Source organism: Siphateles boraxobius, unplaced genomic scaffold, assembly GCF_051911475.1.
Source record: "Siphateles boraxobius isolate OS27281-9 unplaced genomic scaffold, OSU_SipBor_1 130, whole genome shotgun sequence".
NCBI lineage: Eukaryota > Metazoa > Chordata > Actinopteri > Cypriniformes > Leuciscidae > Siphateles > Siphateles boraxobius.
Window position 1 is genome coordinate 32,123,428 of NW_027508734.1, and position 15,146 is coordinate 32,138,573.

General features: G+C 39.2%; 1 protein-coding gene across 3 annotated transcripts in view; it reads left to right on the top strand.

The window, feature by feature from the left end:
• The first annotated feature begins 4,202 nt into the window (after positions 1–4,202).
• Positions 4,203–15,146, top strand: part of adamts18 (ADAM metallopeptidase with thrombospondin type 1 motif, 18) — a 64,942-nt gene continuing 53,998 nt past the window's right edge. Inside the window, exons 1-3 of one of the 3 annotated variants that reach the window (XM_077229256.1) lie at positions 4,203–4,546; positions 4,637–4,709; positions 5,870–6,189. In XM_077229256.1, the coding sequence (XP_077085371.1) occupies positions 4,433–4,546; positions 4,637–4,709; positions 5,870–6,189 (507 nt within the window). In that variant the 5' untranslated portion in view covers positions 4,203–4,432. Of the gene's footprint in view, positions 4,547–4,636; positions 4,710–5,869; positions 6,190–15,146 lie in introns of those variants that run through there. The other 2 variants (XM_077229255.1, XM_077229258.1) reach the window with 2 other exon arrangements.

Genomic DNA, 15,146 nt, shown 5'->3' on the forward strand with positions numbered 1-15,146 from the left:
TCATTGTTTAAAGATGACGTGGTATGTTTGGACAGAAGATGAGACAGAGTTCTTCATTAAACTTATAAAAGACAAAAGAATTATGGGAGTACTGGACTCATATGCCGCTCCCAAGGGGCTTTCCTTGACATTAATGCTTGGATAACACGCCTACATCTCCTTCGAATAATAATAATAGCTAGTGCGGTGGCTGGTATATATCAACATCCATTGCAATGATTTTTGGAATGACTTCTAGTGAGAGGAAAAAATGTTTTAGTCACATAACATCGGTAAATGGAAACGCCGTCATTTCACAATAATTTTTATCGGCATCAAGAAAATATCGCAAAAGTTTTGCGCAAATCTATAATGGAAACGTGGCTACTGAGGACATGAAAACAGCCAAATTGCACTTTGCTCAGCATTTTTATGAAAATCGCATTCTGTCTGGCTCCATTCTAGTATATGTAACTATTGTAACTATTATATGTGGTATTTTCCTCAATCAATCAATTATTGATGGTTAAAATGAAGTCTCATACATATTTTCTTGCTTACTTTCCTGTTTGCTATTCACTTACTTATACAATAAAGGTAAATAAAATATTTTAGTACTATATGGGATGTATTCAAAAAAGTCCATTGTGGAAATGAGACATTACGGTTTTATGGGTCAACACTGATGGCTTTTAAAAGGGAATGGAGGAGGGTGCTTAATCCCAGATAAAGCAGTCATTAACTGCAGTCTTATCAGATGTTAAGGCATTGTTTAATACATATCTGAGTCTTTTTCTTTTGCCCCCTAACACCACACAGACATACACATTTGTGTGCTGGCCTACACACTCTAGGCAAATATATATTACAAAACAGAGCAGCTACACATATACAAACCTCTCTCCCATGTATTTGTATTTATATGAATGTATTTATATGAGCATTTGACCCTTGTCTAGAGCCCCGTCATGTTGATAGTATTGGAGTTATTTATTTTTATTGCCCCGCACTTCAAGGAGCTTCACTGACGATGTCAAGCTGTTTTTTCTTAAACTAGGCTGCTTCTCACTCGGTGCTAACATCATGAAATGTGCTTGATCATTTATTGAGTGCTGACACGGTTCTGAAGTCTTTATTCTCAGGCCAGGTACACAATATCAGGGAATAGTAAACATACAGTAAACAACATTAAACAGACAATAAACAGCCTCATCAGCGCCAATTTAACCATAATTTGACCCATAATCATAATAATGACAAACATGGACACAATCTCTGATCTCTAGTTAACCCTTTAAAATACAAACACTGGTAGCTTTTAGAACTTATTTTGAATACATACGTATGTAGCCATATTTGCCATGATGTCTTTGAGAATGAAAGTTGGAAGTTTCCCGAGGCCTTCAAGTCATGAGATAACAGATATTAGGGATGTTCTCCAGGGTATGAGCTCAAGTCAAAAGGTCAGGCTTGAAAGGCAGTTATTTCCTAGACTACTTGGAGTTTCAGTGACACAGTCAAATAAATAGTGGGTGCAACCGCCACTCAAAGGTGTATAGATTCTTGTCATGGATTAAGATTTATGACCTCTCCAGTCAACATCCTAGTCTGGATCCCACATTTACTTCCCACATAGACTTTTTTTGCAGAGTTGAATGGAAATTGGTCCATTCACGTAGGTTGTGACTTTCCTAAATTTACAAGATCTATAGCTTTATGTTCTCCAAAGCAAATTGAATGAATGTTCTCAAAACTGAAGTTACCAAATACATGTCCATGAGCTGTGCTGTGTTATTCTGCCTAAATTAATTGAAACCCTTAGATCATCATTATTTGTAGATGTGTTTCGACTGACCGTCAGACATTATGGTTCCAGTTTTGCATTCTGTTCTCTAAACGCAGTACGGGGTAGGCTAAATTAGGAGCAGATATGGGCAACCCTGACCTGGCATAGTTCTCCCCAGCTGGAGCCGCTGCTGGAAAAGCCATTTCTCTACAACATACAAACAAATATAAAACAAATGGTGTACAGCCATGTAAAGAGAGGGGGAACAAAGGTTAACAAATATGAGGTCAGAGGCTGAGTTATGACCTCACTGCCTATTGCATTACGTTAAATTGCGAAAGTTGCTTTAAACGATAATATGTGCCAATCTTTTGCACAAAGCAAATCTGAACTAATGAAGAAACAGGTTTAAGAGTCATTTCATTTACTCCAGAAGTTTTTACTGGCAAGTATTGTATCTGCGCCCCTCTAGGCTTTAACTGCTCATTGGTTGGTTGTGTGACTGATTTTTGGACAGACATCTATGAGTGAGCCTTTTGACAATTTTGGACACTCCATTTAACATACTGTACACATAAACCAATATGCAAGCAAATACCATGGCTTTATGGTATGTTTTTGCATGTTGAGCTGCAGTATCTGTGCCCACTCCATTCAGTGGAGTTAGGGCACCGTTTTAAAATCAGAGAGAGAAGTGTTGGCACACAAACATATTGTAAATAACAACACTGTAGTCAAACCAAACCATCTTCCTTTGGGGTTTGATGCATTTGGCTTTGACAAGCTGAGCCCCCAGCCAACATTTACTAAAACATCTGACAACACTCTTTCTGAGGACTTTTCAAAACGAAACTAATGGATTGTAAAGCACAATTAAACTCACTGGATGATTCTTTTCACATGGAGACTTTCTTTGAGCTACTTGTCATATGGTTGATATTGTGTTGAGCTAGATAATATTGGCCTTCTCTGTTAATTAGAGGCAAAATCAGAAACCATTGAAATAAATAAATAAATAAATAAATATAAAACTACTTTTAATCCACCTCTTATGACGTCTTGAATTGATCTTTATGCTTTGGCTGAACTTTAATTTTCAACTTTTATGATTCATAAACATTTAGAATGAAAATCAAGTAGTTTTATGAGATCCTTAATAAACCAGCATAGAGGGAAACAATCAAACAAATGAGAGTGCTCAAGTCGACCCAAACGATAGAGCTCTTGTCTTAATAATATTTTGGAGTCGGTGTGTACTAACAACTGCCCTCTATTTGGTTATCATAAGGCAAGAACCATGCAGTTTTTTATTCAGACCTGGTTAAAACGTTGAAATGTAATTGCCCAACAAATGAGTCGGATTTTTTGGAATGATTTTTGACTTTATGCTTTATTGGAAAAATGCAAAAAAATGCTTTATTGAATGAAAACGAACAATTAGTGTCATCCAATTTCTGAAAAATTATTCTAAAGTGCAAATTCTTTTTTGTGAATCAAAAGCACATAGGAATCTGTTAAAGGGCTCACTGAATTAATCTGACTCGTTTATTGAATGTCATTACTTTGAAATGACAAAAAAAACATATTGTTTTGTGTTGTAGGTTACTTATTAGCTTGGGACTTTTGTTGTTTATTTGTTATTTTTTATTTAATGTTTAGGGCCAATGGATTACTACATGCATGTGCCTCTAAAAGATATTTCGAAGTATGTGGAAACTACTTATCTACACATAAATTCTCTATAGATCAGTGGTGTAAACATATTTTGAAAGAATTGCAGCATACTAAATTCATTTCTAATTTATGTAATTTGACAACAGACTATACTGAGAGCACCCCCCTCTTTTAACTAAAAAGTTGCCAAGAAGAGTTTATAGGCAGTATACAACTAAGGTCATCTAGGTCACAACTAGGTCATCAGGAGATCTTGTTTGCACAGTGTTGAAAAAAGCCTGAATAGATGCAGTAGGCTAGATGAGCTTTTTAGGCTGAAGAACACTCTACAATAATAACTTAAACAAATTGCTGTACAAATGTAACCTAAGTGTTAAATATCAGCTGAGCGCTTGCAGAACAGATGACAGTACAGTTTTAGGAACAAGACCTGACGTGAAAGCGCTTCATTATACAGTAGGCTACAGCGTACATTATCATAAATCATCCCGCAGCCCATTCACAACTCTTCAGTTTCACAATGAACACATAAACTCTTTCGACAGCGTGTGTTTACTTGCTCGTACCGTTCATTTAGAGGGAATGCTGCGAACATGCTTCCCATTTCAATGAACTCTGTGCTCTTTATGGACGGTCGGACAGTGAGGAGGGCTGATGCGCCGAATCGCCCGCAGATGGTCGTCGCTGATTGGTGGAAATTTAAACCCCCACCCTTTCCCCATCAGCCGGTGCCACTATTGCCGTATAGTGTACCCAAACACACACACACACACACACACACGCCGACTGTCAACGCTCAGCAGTCAGCAGTTCTCTGTGTACCTGCGCTCGCAAACAGAGGCGGTGCGCGTTACCCAAATGGACCCAGTGGATTTTACTTGAGGAACGACTGAAACAGGGCAGTTTAAACAATTAGCAATGTCTCTATATTGCATTGCATGGATTTGCGGATCGTTCCTTCCCCCGTTTTTAAAGAGGTAACAGTTAAGGTGCATGCATGCCAAAATGGATTGCCTTTTCCTTTTGCTTTGGAGTTTACAAGTCCCTCTGGTGAACAGCACATCAGTGAGATTACTGGCGAGTGTGTCTTTTGGGAACTTTATTAAGGCAGGTGACACACTGGTAATTAATTATTTATTATATATACTGTAGTACTCATTGTCATTTAGCAAGTTAATTGTGGTGAGCTGTTTGCAGGCTCTGCAGTTCTGTTGCTTCCACTCTGTGACATCGCTCTCATTTACCGGCGACACCGGCGGCCTCTATCAAGGTTCGTGTCTTTACGCACTGCAACTTATTATTGTATTTCTATTCTTTGTAATTATGACAAGGCAATGATTGATGCCGATGGCGCTCTTGCGCTCTGGGTGAACCGACAATCCTTACCTGTCCTTATTGGATATACCATTACAGCTAAATATATAAGTACGCGGGAGCATGCTACTTAGATTCGGGGAATTAGGGGGGTTACAACATAATAATACTCCCAAGATGTGAGTTTCCTGCGCCGGTGCACGCGTATTGATTAAAGGGATTCCCTCATCTCTTATCTGCCTCCTCGCTATACTGAGAGTTTGCCTTTTTAATGAATATTTACACAACAAGTGGACACTTTTAAACACTTCCTCGTGAGATTATGGTTAAATGCTTGACATTAGTTTTGTATATAAATTGTGGCTACATGAAACATGTTAATTTATAGCCTCTTCATCATTTTCACAGCTTGCACATGCTACAAAGGGTAGGCTATGGAAATACTTGTAAGTCTCAGAAAAAAAGCAGAAATATAGGTTGGCTACTATGCATAGCAACATAAAAGTGTAAACAGTGATATACAGATTTTGAGTCAGGAGGTAATTTTACAATTTTAATTTTATTTAATGGATAAGTTAGACCAGATAGGGAAAGCCAACAAGTGTTGACAAGACCCCATGAAATGGTTTGACAAGTGCAGTTTTCTTACCTGTATTGCATTTAGTATTAACAAAGAACGTTTTGTTGGCACATGAAAAGGCTTATCCCTTAAAGATAAAAAAAAGTCATAACCATTAGAATTGCTAGTCTTTGGCAGGTGGTATTATGGGGAGTGACAATATAATTAGAGACCATTTCATCGGACATAAATATGAGTAGTGCAGGGTGAGTCATCAATATTTTTGCGCTAATTTTCCTGGAAGAAAAATACTGTAAATTTTAAAAGTGTATATCTGGTCAAATTTTCAGCTTTTAGGAGTGTACTAGCATAGAAATAACCACACAGACAATAGGCATGGAATCAAAGCCACAACACAACCTGTACTAATTCCTGATGGACAGAAAACTGTTGCTGACATTATAATATTAAGTTATATTAGTAAGACTAATGCTATAATTAACTGGTTATGGATAGGTATTGAGTCAGATGATTTAAACTGTTTGTCCCACACACAGATTATGATTTTACCACACCAGTGCAAGTGAACTCACTCGGAGACTACATTTCCCATGATGTGTCAAGACATGAACGAAGTAGGAGGTCCCTGTCAGAAGCTGGCGGTTCGGTGCACTATCATGTCTCTGCATTTGGCAAGGAATTGCATTTAGACTTGCAGCCATCCCATGTGCTGGCAGAAGGGTTTACCATACAGACACTGGGTGCAGAGGGCATCAACACAGCGACCCTTGACCCTTCTATTCATAACTGCCTCTATCAGGGTTCCATACGAAACCATTCTGAATCCTCTGTGGCTATATCCACCTGCACAGGTCTGGTAAGTGTCTCCTTTTACACTCACTCAAAGATTCACTGATTCCAAAACTTAATGAGCTACAATGTCTACTAGTTTTAAAGGAAGCTATGAGGCATCCTATGGAGCCTTCCTAAATGAAATAGAACCTCATAAGTGACTGTTTTGAAATGCTCTACATGGGCAGCAACTTCTGTGCTCAAACATTTCTGAACATTTCACCAAACAAATGTTTTGGTAAGAATATTCGGTTTGAAATTATTTTATAAATTGTTTTCAGCATTGAATGAAATATAAGTATTTTTAAAAAAATCTAACTTTCTTCTGCTATGTTCACCATCTTGGATTTATTCTCTTGCAGAGCTGCCTTTGAATTTGGCCAAAACATATCTTAAGAGGCAGCATAATAGAGTGGTGAAGGTTAGACGTGACTTTGTAGGCCAATCGGCAGTTAGTATCATACTTGTTCCCTAAAGAAAAAAAGAAAAACCCAATAGGATTTTTGGATTATCGCAAAAAACTAACTCTGTGATCAACAAAAGTTTATGATACTTACATGTTTTGTCACTGATGAACACAACTTTGATAAATTTTGAAGCCTAAATGCAGTCGCCAGAAATAAAAAGCTAAAAAGCTAAAGGAATGCTATAAACGAACTACGCCACGGTCCCACAACTTCAATGTCACCACCACTAAGCTTCCGACAACTCTCTCAGTTTTTATCTAAAACGTTTTCCCAGAAAGTTTGAGTTAGTATTGTTTATAAGAGCACAATTATAAGCATAACGAGACTGCCTCTGTAGTCCCATTTAGCCACTTGTTAGCAACTGCCTTTTTCAAGACATGTTACAGCTTCTAAAAATCACGAGTGGGATAATACTCATGTATTTTTTGACACAGAATAAAACATGGAAGTGTCTTGACCACAGACTTCTTTTCAGCCATTTAACAAAAACCTCATTCAAAAAACCCATTGACTTCGAGATGATGGAACAGGAAGTGCCAAAATGCTAACTTGTTTCCACGTTTTGGCCTACAAAGTGATGTCATACTTGACCATTTTATTATGTTGCTAACACGCTTTGTGTCTTGTGCATGCTTACACACTGCACTGCCATCTACTGACGTGGATTAGTGTCTCTGACTTTTGTCAATTACACTGATACAGGGAGTTTAAGAGAGCCGTCTACACAATGATGTTTGTTTTTTGTCTTTTTTGCTTCTTTGGCTGTACAGCTATTAATTCAACCTTGATCTCCGCTGGTATAACACAATAATAATGTTTCATTGTCTAATTTAGATTTTTTTTTTTTGCAGCAAATTTTTTTTTAATTAGCACGGAACTGCTGAATGCGTTGATTTTAGCACACTGATATTTATAAAAAAGATAATATGCGCTGTTCCATGGTTGCTTTACTCATTAAGTATATGTACTTTTTTCAACTAGCTGCCAATGTCAAGTATCAAGTATGTGAACATATTTGAGTTATGGTTAGTAAAGTACATATTGTGACTGCTGGAGCTTAGGAAGTATATGGTGTTTCACTGAGCGAAAATGTTGTATATAGTGTGCATGAAGAGCTTAGTAAAACAGGTTCACTGGAGCACTGAAGTAAGAAGTAAACCAAAGTAGAGACATGGCTTGTGTGGGATGGAGGATTGAGCTTTGCTTGACGTATCTCACGTCTCACCTTGTTTTGTGGGCTACTGTAAAATCATCCCAAGAGTTCTGCTGAAGGACTCTGCCGTCACTCCCTGCTCTTTTGTTCTGTGTTTGCCCTGCTTTCCTGTCTCCCTTGTTTTCTACAATTAAAGACAGAGTGAGGTTTCAGGCGCATGGCTGGCAGCGCTAATCTTTGCATTGTCCTTTTCATTAGTGGTAGCTTCTCCACTATAAAACAGCAGTGACCCATTCTTTTAAAACTGTGTGACAACACAATGTGATTTGGGAGCAATAGCATCTGAATAGACTGCAGGGACTCTTTGATCTACTCCCCCTTTCTTTTGAAGCTCTTTTTTTGAATGATGGCCTGAGCTCTAGGTGATTCTCTTGACGGTCTTAAAGGTGCCCCTATTTCAGATATACAGGACGCCAAACAAGATCTGTGTGTCCCTTCAGATTTTGTGCTTAAATGTACAGAAGAAAAAGGAAATGTCTGAGAAAAAATGGGTCTCTCACTTCGTCACTCTGCCTCTTTCACTCTCCCTTTCTTTGTTGGATTGAAAAAGAACTAGTCACAGAAGACTTTAACCCTTCCATGTCATCTCCGCTTGATGAGGAGCTTTGGATTAACTACAAATGAGAACCCATTCATCCCCCTGCTGATCCGCAGCAACCCCTTGTGCTGTGAAAGGCTGAGGAGGCAGTTGCTTAGAGGAAGAGAGGTTTTGTGTGACGAGAATGCCAGTCCAAAAGTAAAATCAATGCTTATCTGGTTGAGAACCCCCACAGTCGAAACATTCAGAGATAATCCCGTTCATTAGGTTACTGAGTTGATGAAAGCCTGATTTGCTTGTACTAGTCCTTTTGCTCGCTGTTAAACAGTGTATAACATAGCAGATGGACAGGGATTCTGTTGTTAAATGAAGAACAGGCGGTCGCAGCCTTTAAGTCAGGAACAGAGAGATTTACTCGCTAAATCCTGCTTCATTTAAAGTTTTTAATTACTGAGTGCTCTTCAATTGCTGTTATCACTTGCTTCAAATGGATTGTGTGGCCTCAGATTTGACAACATGATCGAACATCTTCCATCCATCCTTTTTAAACAACACACATCATCGTGGTAATGAAATCCTGGTTGATTTATGGATTAGTTTAGTCATGTGTGCTGTTTCTAGTTTGGTTAAACATTTTCTAAATGGGCTGCATCCAGGATGGCATATGAATGCCAGTCTGCTTCAGGTTTTAAAAGCGGATTAGCAGGTGGAGCTTCTTCAATGGTGCTCTGCTACGTCCTGTTCAGGGGTCAGAACTTCCACCAGATCAAGCTTCAGGGTCACATGGTTGAGCAAGTTCAGAGTTGCTTTTCCAGCCTAGGCATAGACAAATCCACATCCTAAGGCCTTCCCTGGGTCACTGTTTCTTATGGCTGGTGACAGGTTCAAGCCCATCCCCCTTTGAATTGGCTGATCCTGCTTTCTTGACGTGTTTTGACTGGCCGGGCCACCATGCCGTCCAGAACTAGTTTAAGTATCATAATGAAAGACGTAGAGATCTTTCACAATACTGTTCAACTTGGATTTTTTATGGAAGAACTATTCTGGCAGTGCTGCTATATTTAATTATGATTTGTTTGACACATGGGCACTCATTTCTGGCTAGTCCAGTTTAACATATCCTTAGACCTGTCAGATCAAGTTAAAGCAGGTAATGAGACAGTAGACTTGACATGTTCTTATCGATTTATGTTAATTGGCACCCTTGTTTGCAATTAGCATGTTAACAACAATTAGCATGTTAGCAAGCGCTGCTGGGTAGGAAAACAATAGGTTGACTATAGCCTTAGGTTACAATTGTTGACATTGTGAATCAATTAATTCTCAGTCAACATACATGGATGGAAAACTTCCCCTTTAGCATGATGTACAACTTGATAGAGATGCTGTTTGCTGATGTTTGTTGTTTGTTTGAATAAAACGAACCCTGGTGCTATTGCTCTGTTAGTGCGGTTCATTTGAATAAGTGTGAGCGCTGCCATCCAAACCCTGGTGGGTTCCCACGGAGGGACTCCTTTACACATTTTATAAGCTCTTCACAAGTTCTCAGCTGCTCAAAATAACAAAATATGTAGGCTATGCACATACAATGAGCGAATTTAGCCCAGCACACAGCATTGTTTTAGATGTTCGGTAAGTTCTGTCTTGAAGGCTACATCATAAAAGCTGACCAATTAGGTTGTGAATGTATCCCTATGCCTTTAGGTTCGACATCTTTAGGTTTGGTGTTAAAAATGGCAATGTGAAGGCTAAGCGGACCAGGACCAGAGGTCACGTTAACCGAAAATTTTACGCCATTGACAGAATTTTTTTAGCAGTGACGAAAAAATCTGAAGGCCATCCATCATTCTGACGTGTGTGTGACGTAGCCATACACACTTACTAAGGAGGATTCTAGCCTATAAGCCTTAGAAGGTTTGGACCAGGAAGGACGCAGTCTCGGTAGGATGCAGTCTTCTGTTTGAGAAGCACCTGAGAAGTCTGTCCAAGCTGATGCTTTTGATTACACACAGGCGAGCACCCAGTTTAAGTTAATTTTATAATTATCAAGTTATTATACTTATACTTACATACGTTTTTTGTTTTAAATGGTGGCTGTCACAAAAACTTGATGGATTCATTCAAAATGTTTTATGTAATATGGTACATATACAGTATTTAGCAAAATGCTCCTCTCTACATTTTCTTAGCTGATTATCAAGTTTATGGTCAACGAATGGTTTTTCTAAGGTATAATGTTACGTGACATTGTTTGCAACACTGATTTAGCGATTACATGAGACATGATACGGATTTAGGTAAACTGTACTGTATCTTTCAACATATTTTCTGATGTTCATTCATGTTTATTTTGTTCTATAACATAGTAAAGAGAATGGGATGATCGCGTTCATTCACGATCCGCGACAACTGTTCAGGAAAAAAAGTGATGCAGCGACGCATAGTCTTTGTTCAACTTTTTTTTCATAATATAAATAAATGCATAGCCTATATGCTTGTCCTGTAAGTTTGTGAATAAAAATGAAAATGTGAATGGAAACAGAAGCTATTAAATGTCTTATTATCATTAAAATATGAAAATTAAAATGACAGGTAATAATAATTATGATGGAATTTTACGATCCTGTACATCAGAATGACGGACGGTGTGAAGTCTAACACAACTTTTTTTTTTGCTCCGGAGCAAACAAACCAAGCGAACTGAACTACAAGTGAGAAGACACCCTTAGAGATTAACCCAAACTTTTCATGACAAGGCCAGAAATGTGAAAGTAGGCAGGAAGTGTTTGGCAGAGTCTATCAAGCAGAAAACTGAGTTTAGTTAATTATCCTCCTAGTCTTTTGAATGGTTTGCAAGCAGGTCTTTGTAGGACAGGGGACTCACTAGATTTGCCCTTCACTGAATTCAGCTCTTTCCAAACATGTCCAATTATGCTGAACTCAGACATGACCTTTCCCAAGTCCCAAGTTATATGAGTAACTTATTCAAGCACACCTATTTAAAATGATCTGTTACTCATTTTGAATTAATCGAATTAATGTAAACCCTTCATAAATGTATTTATTGAGCAGTTGATGTGGAATTCAATGACAAGTTGATGTGACATTCAATGTAAATTCATGTAAATCATACATTTTGTGTAAACTGTGGAAAGGACGGAAACTGAATAAATTATGCACAAATTATATAAGATCTTAGTCATTTTTTCTAAACAGGTTTCCCACAGATTCTTTCTCTCTTGCTCTCTCTAATTTTTTTTAGTAAGGGGGGGGGGGGGGGTGGTTCATGAAGTCTTTTTGGATGGTAAAGTGCTCTTTTATCTTTTATGGACAGCCCGGCCAATAGTCCAACCTCGTGGGTGCTAGACTGTCTGTGAATGTGTGAGGTGTGTGTGTGAATTGCTGCTGAAGCACTTCAGCTGTGTTTATTCAGTACCAGACCTGCTGGTTCAAGCTGATGCGCTAACGTGTGGGATTGCACTTAGGGACAGTTGTGATGCTAATTCACTCTGACTGGAAAGGAGGCAAGCTGTCAGTGTGCTCAAAGCTTGGATATACTGCAGTGAGAGTAGAGCACCGGGCCATTCAAACATCAATGGAAGAGAGAGGCTGGGAATTACCATACACAGACTCCGAGAGCAGATCTGTAGTGCTTGTCTGACTCAGGGAATTGTAAATGCTTTGGGGTTTCCATCAGACATGTTTGTTGTCATGATTGGTACTTATGGATTCTGCTAAAATGGTTGCTGTTTGGGGTCTCCCAGTTTAAGCCCCTTTTCCGGGAATCATAATTATATATTGAGATAGTTCATTGTTTTGATATTGATTATACATAAAAAAGTAAGTTCCTTGTGTGATTATTTTTTTAATATATCATTACTAATAGGTCATGCAGGCCATCAGAGGTTTTTAAACTGTGGTCTGGGCCCGGGTAATTTAGGGCTACATTTCTGAAAAAAATAAATGTTTGAATCCAAATAAGTAAATCAAGGGATTAATCATGATTGTTAACCATAGAAATATATAAATAGATGCCTCATTAGCAGGCATTTCAGTGTGCCACTGTACGTAAGGCGTCTGCCATATTGGAGCAGTCCGTGAACATTTGAGAGCAAGTTGACTGATGGTTTGCAGTCGTAGTTAGACGCATATATTAATATGAAATAGACTTCAGCACACATATACAACAAGACACAGGCCTCAGCTGACATTAAAAAGTTACCATAGTAAAAGTCAAAACATTAAAAGTACCATAGTAAAAACAGGTATTGAGTTAATACATATAAAAACACAAACCAACATATTATCACCTGTAAAAGGTTATCCAATTTCTTCGGGAATTTAAATCTTGGCGGTTTCACAAGCAGAAGCTGCACCTACATGTCTGGACGGGTTGAATAAAGAATCTACGTATACATATCTATGGTTTTAACAGTACAAATACAATTTTTTTTCTAAAAACATTTTAGAAAATGTTCAGAGTTTCCACGTAAGTTCAGAGTTTCAATGTATATACTTACAACATATCTTTGTACATCTAGTAGTACATATAATTTTTTTCTAATACATTTTTGTATCTCAAGGCTTTAGAACAATGACAACATAAATTGAAATGACTGTATATTTAACTATTTTGTTTTTATAGTATCACATTTACAGTTTTCTCACACAGTATAAAAGTGTGTTCACATTAGCGAAATTTAAGGGGTAAAAAAGCTCCATTGTCAATTGTCAGTAGTGTAGCATACTGTATATGAAGCACATCTCACACAAAAGTCACTGTCAAACCAAGCTGATTTCTGTTGGTTCAAGCATGAGCAACTTGGACCCGTTGCAAAATCTTTCACCATCACACGAAATTCATGTTTGCATGCATTCCTATTGAAATTACTGGATTTTGCAATATAATTATGATAATGTGATGTTTTGAATGACAGCATTTGTATCGTGATGTACTGTATCATATCATGAAGTATTTAGCGATACCCTACACATATCTCTACAGGGGCATGCCTGGGACCAGTCTGGGATTCTTCCTGCCACTATTTGAGTCCCTTGTATTAACCACTCTGAGTCTGCTAGTTGAGAGTCAAAAGCTCTGCACCATGGGAGACAATGCTCAGGTGACGTGGTGGACATTTACACTTGTCTGAGTTTTGGGAGGGCAGACAGACAAATTGAAACCAGAGTGAATATATGCTGGGCTTCTTTGTAGTTACTAATGTTCCCCACTCCCCCTTTCATAATTCATGGGGTGTTATGCCATGTTAGCACTATAGGAGTTGCCAGGGGCTATTCCCTGGTGGTCTGTGTGGTGACAGTGATGTAAAGGCTACTTGGGGATAAGAGAGAGAGAGAGAGAGAGAGAGAGAGAGAGAGAGAGAGAGAGAGAGAGAGAGAGAGAGAGAGAGAGAGAGAGAGAGAGAGAGAGAGAGAGAGAGACTTTTTGGAGAAAGTAAGTAAGGAAGGGGAAAGGCAGGCTGTTCCTGTAATAGCTCTTGTTCTCACTTGAAGACCTAAAACTAATGGCCAGTGGTAAAGTGGCTGTCACACCAGCGCTAAGAACTCATACATATTATAAGGAATCCCATATCTAGTGCCTTGGACCATTTAGGACTGGCATTTTAAAATTCTCATGTCTCCATTGAGGTTTAATTATGCTAGTCAAGCTCATGCATCTTTCTGTGAGTAATAGGGTTATGAAAGGACACCTTTTTGTCATTGACAACTTAGCTGTGCGATATCTGTGGCATGGGCAGTGCTTCATCTTTTTAGTCACTTCTCTTGTTTGGTTTATTTATGTTTACCCACTAGACCAGCTGTCATTGTGGTTTTACTCAAGCACGCTTAATAAATCTTAGTCAGGGTGGCAGCATATTTAATTTCAGCACAATGGATCTATCCACATAAGTGGGGACCATAGGAATGAATCCTGGTCTAGGATGAAGGAACGCTTTAACCATGCCAGGTGCAAATTCCAAGCACGAGGGTGCAACCGACCGTGCTTGCAGATCTCCAATTCTTTTTAAGAGATGCGATAGTGAGGATGAACAAAGCTTTCAAGGTCAAAAACTTGGCCGCAACCTCCTCTAATGGCTCGAAGGGAGCCAGGGAAAGGCCTTGCAGGAAAATGGCCAGATCCCACGTTGGCACCCTGGTATGAGCTGCAAGCCTCAGCCTCAGTGCTCCACAGAGGAAATAAGATACCAAGGGGTCTTTACCCAAAGACATTCCACCCCAAGGAATGTGTTAAACACCTATGGCCACCACATAAACCTTTAAAGTGGATGGGGATAGACCTGCAGTGAACCGCTCCTGCAGGAATTCCAGCACTGTACCAACCGGGCAGTTAACTGGGTCCAACTGATGGTCACTACACCAAGAAGTGAAAACTTTCAACTTCAGGGCATAAAGTTTCCTTGTGGAGGGAGCTCTGGAGTGTAGAATGGTCTCAACAACCTCAGTTGAGAGACCTGTCCCAATGAGCTGGGCCCCCTCAGAGGCCAAGCCCACAGGTTCCACAGTTCTGGACAGGGGTGAACAATCGAGCCCCGTGCTTGGGACAGAAGGTCCCTCCTTACGGGTATCCCCAGAGGAGGCCCGTCGAGGAAAGACACTAAATCGGGGAACCATACTTGGCCCGGACACCGCGGGGCTATAATAAGCTGGGCAAATTTGGTCCCTGCGAACTCTCTTCAGAACTCCCGGTAGCCTTAGCAACGTTTTTACCATGGCATCTAGTCCCTGGGGAGCTGGATGCATGA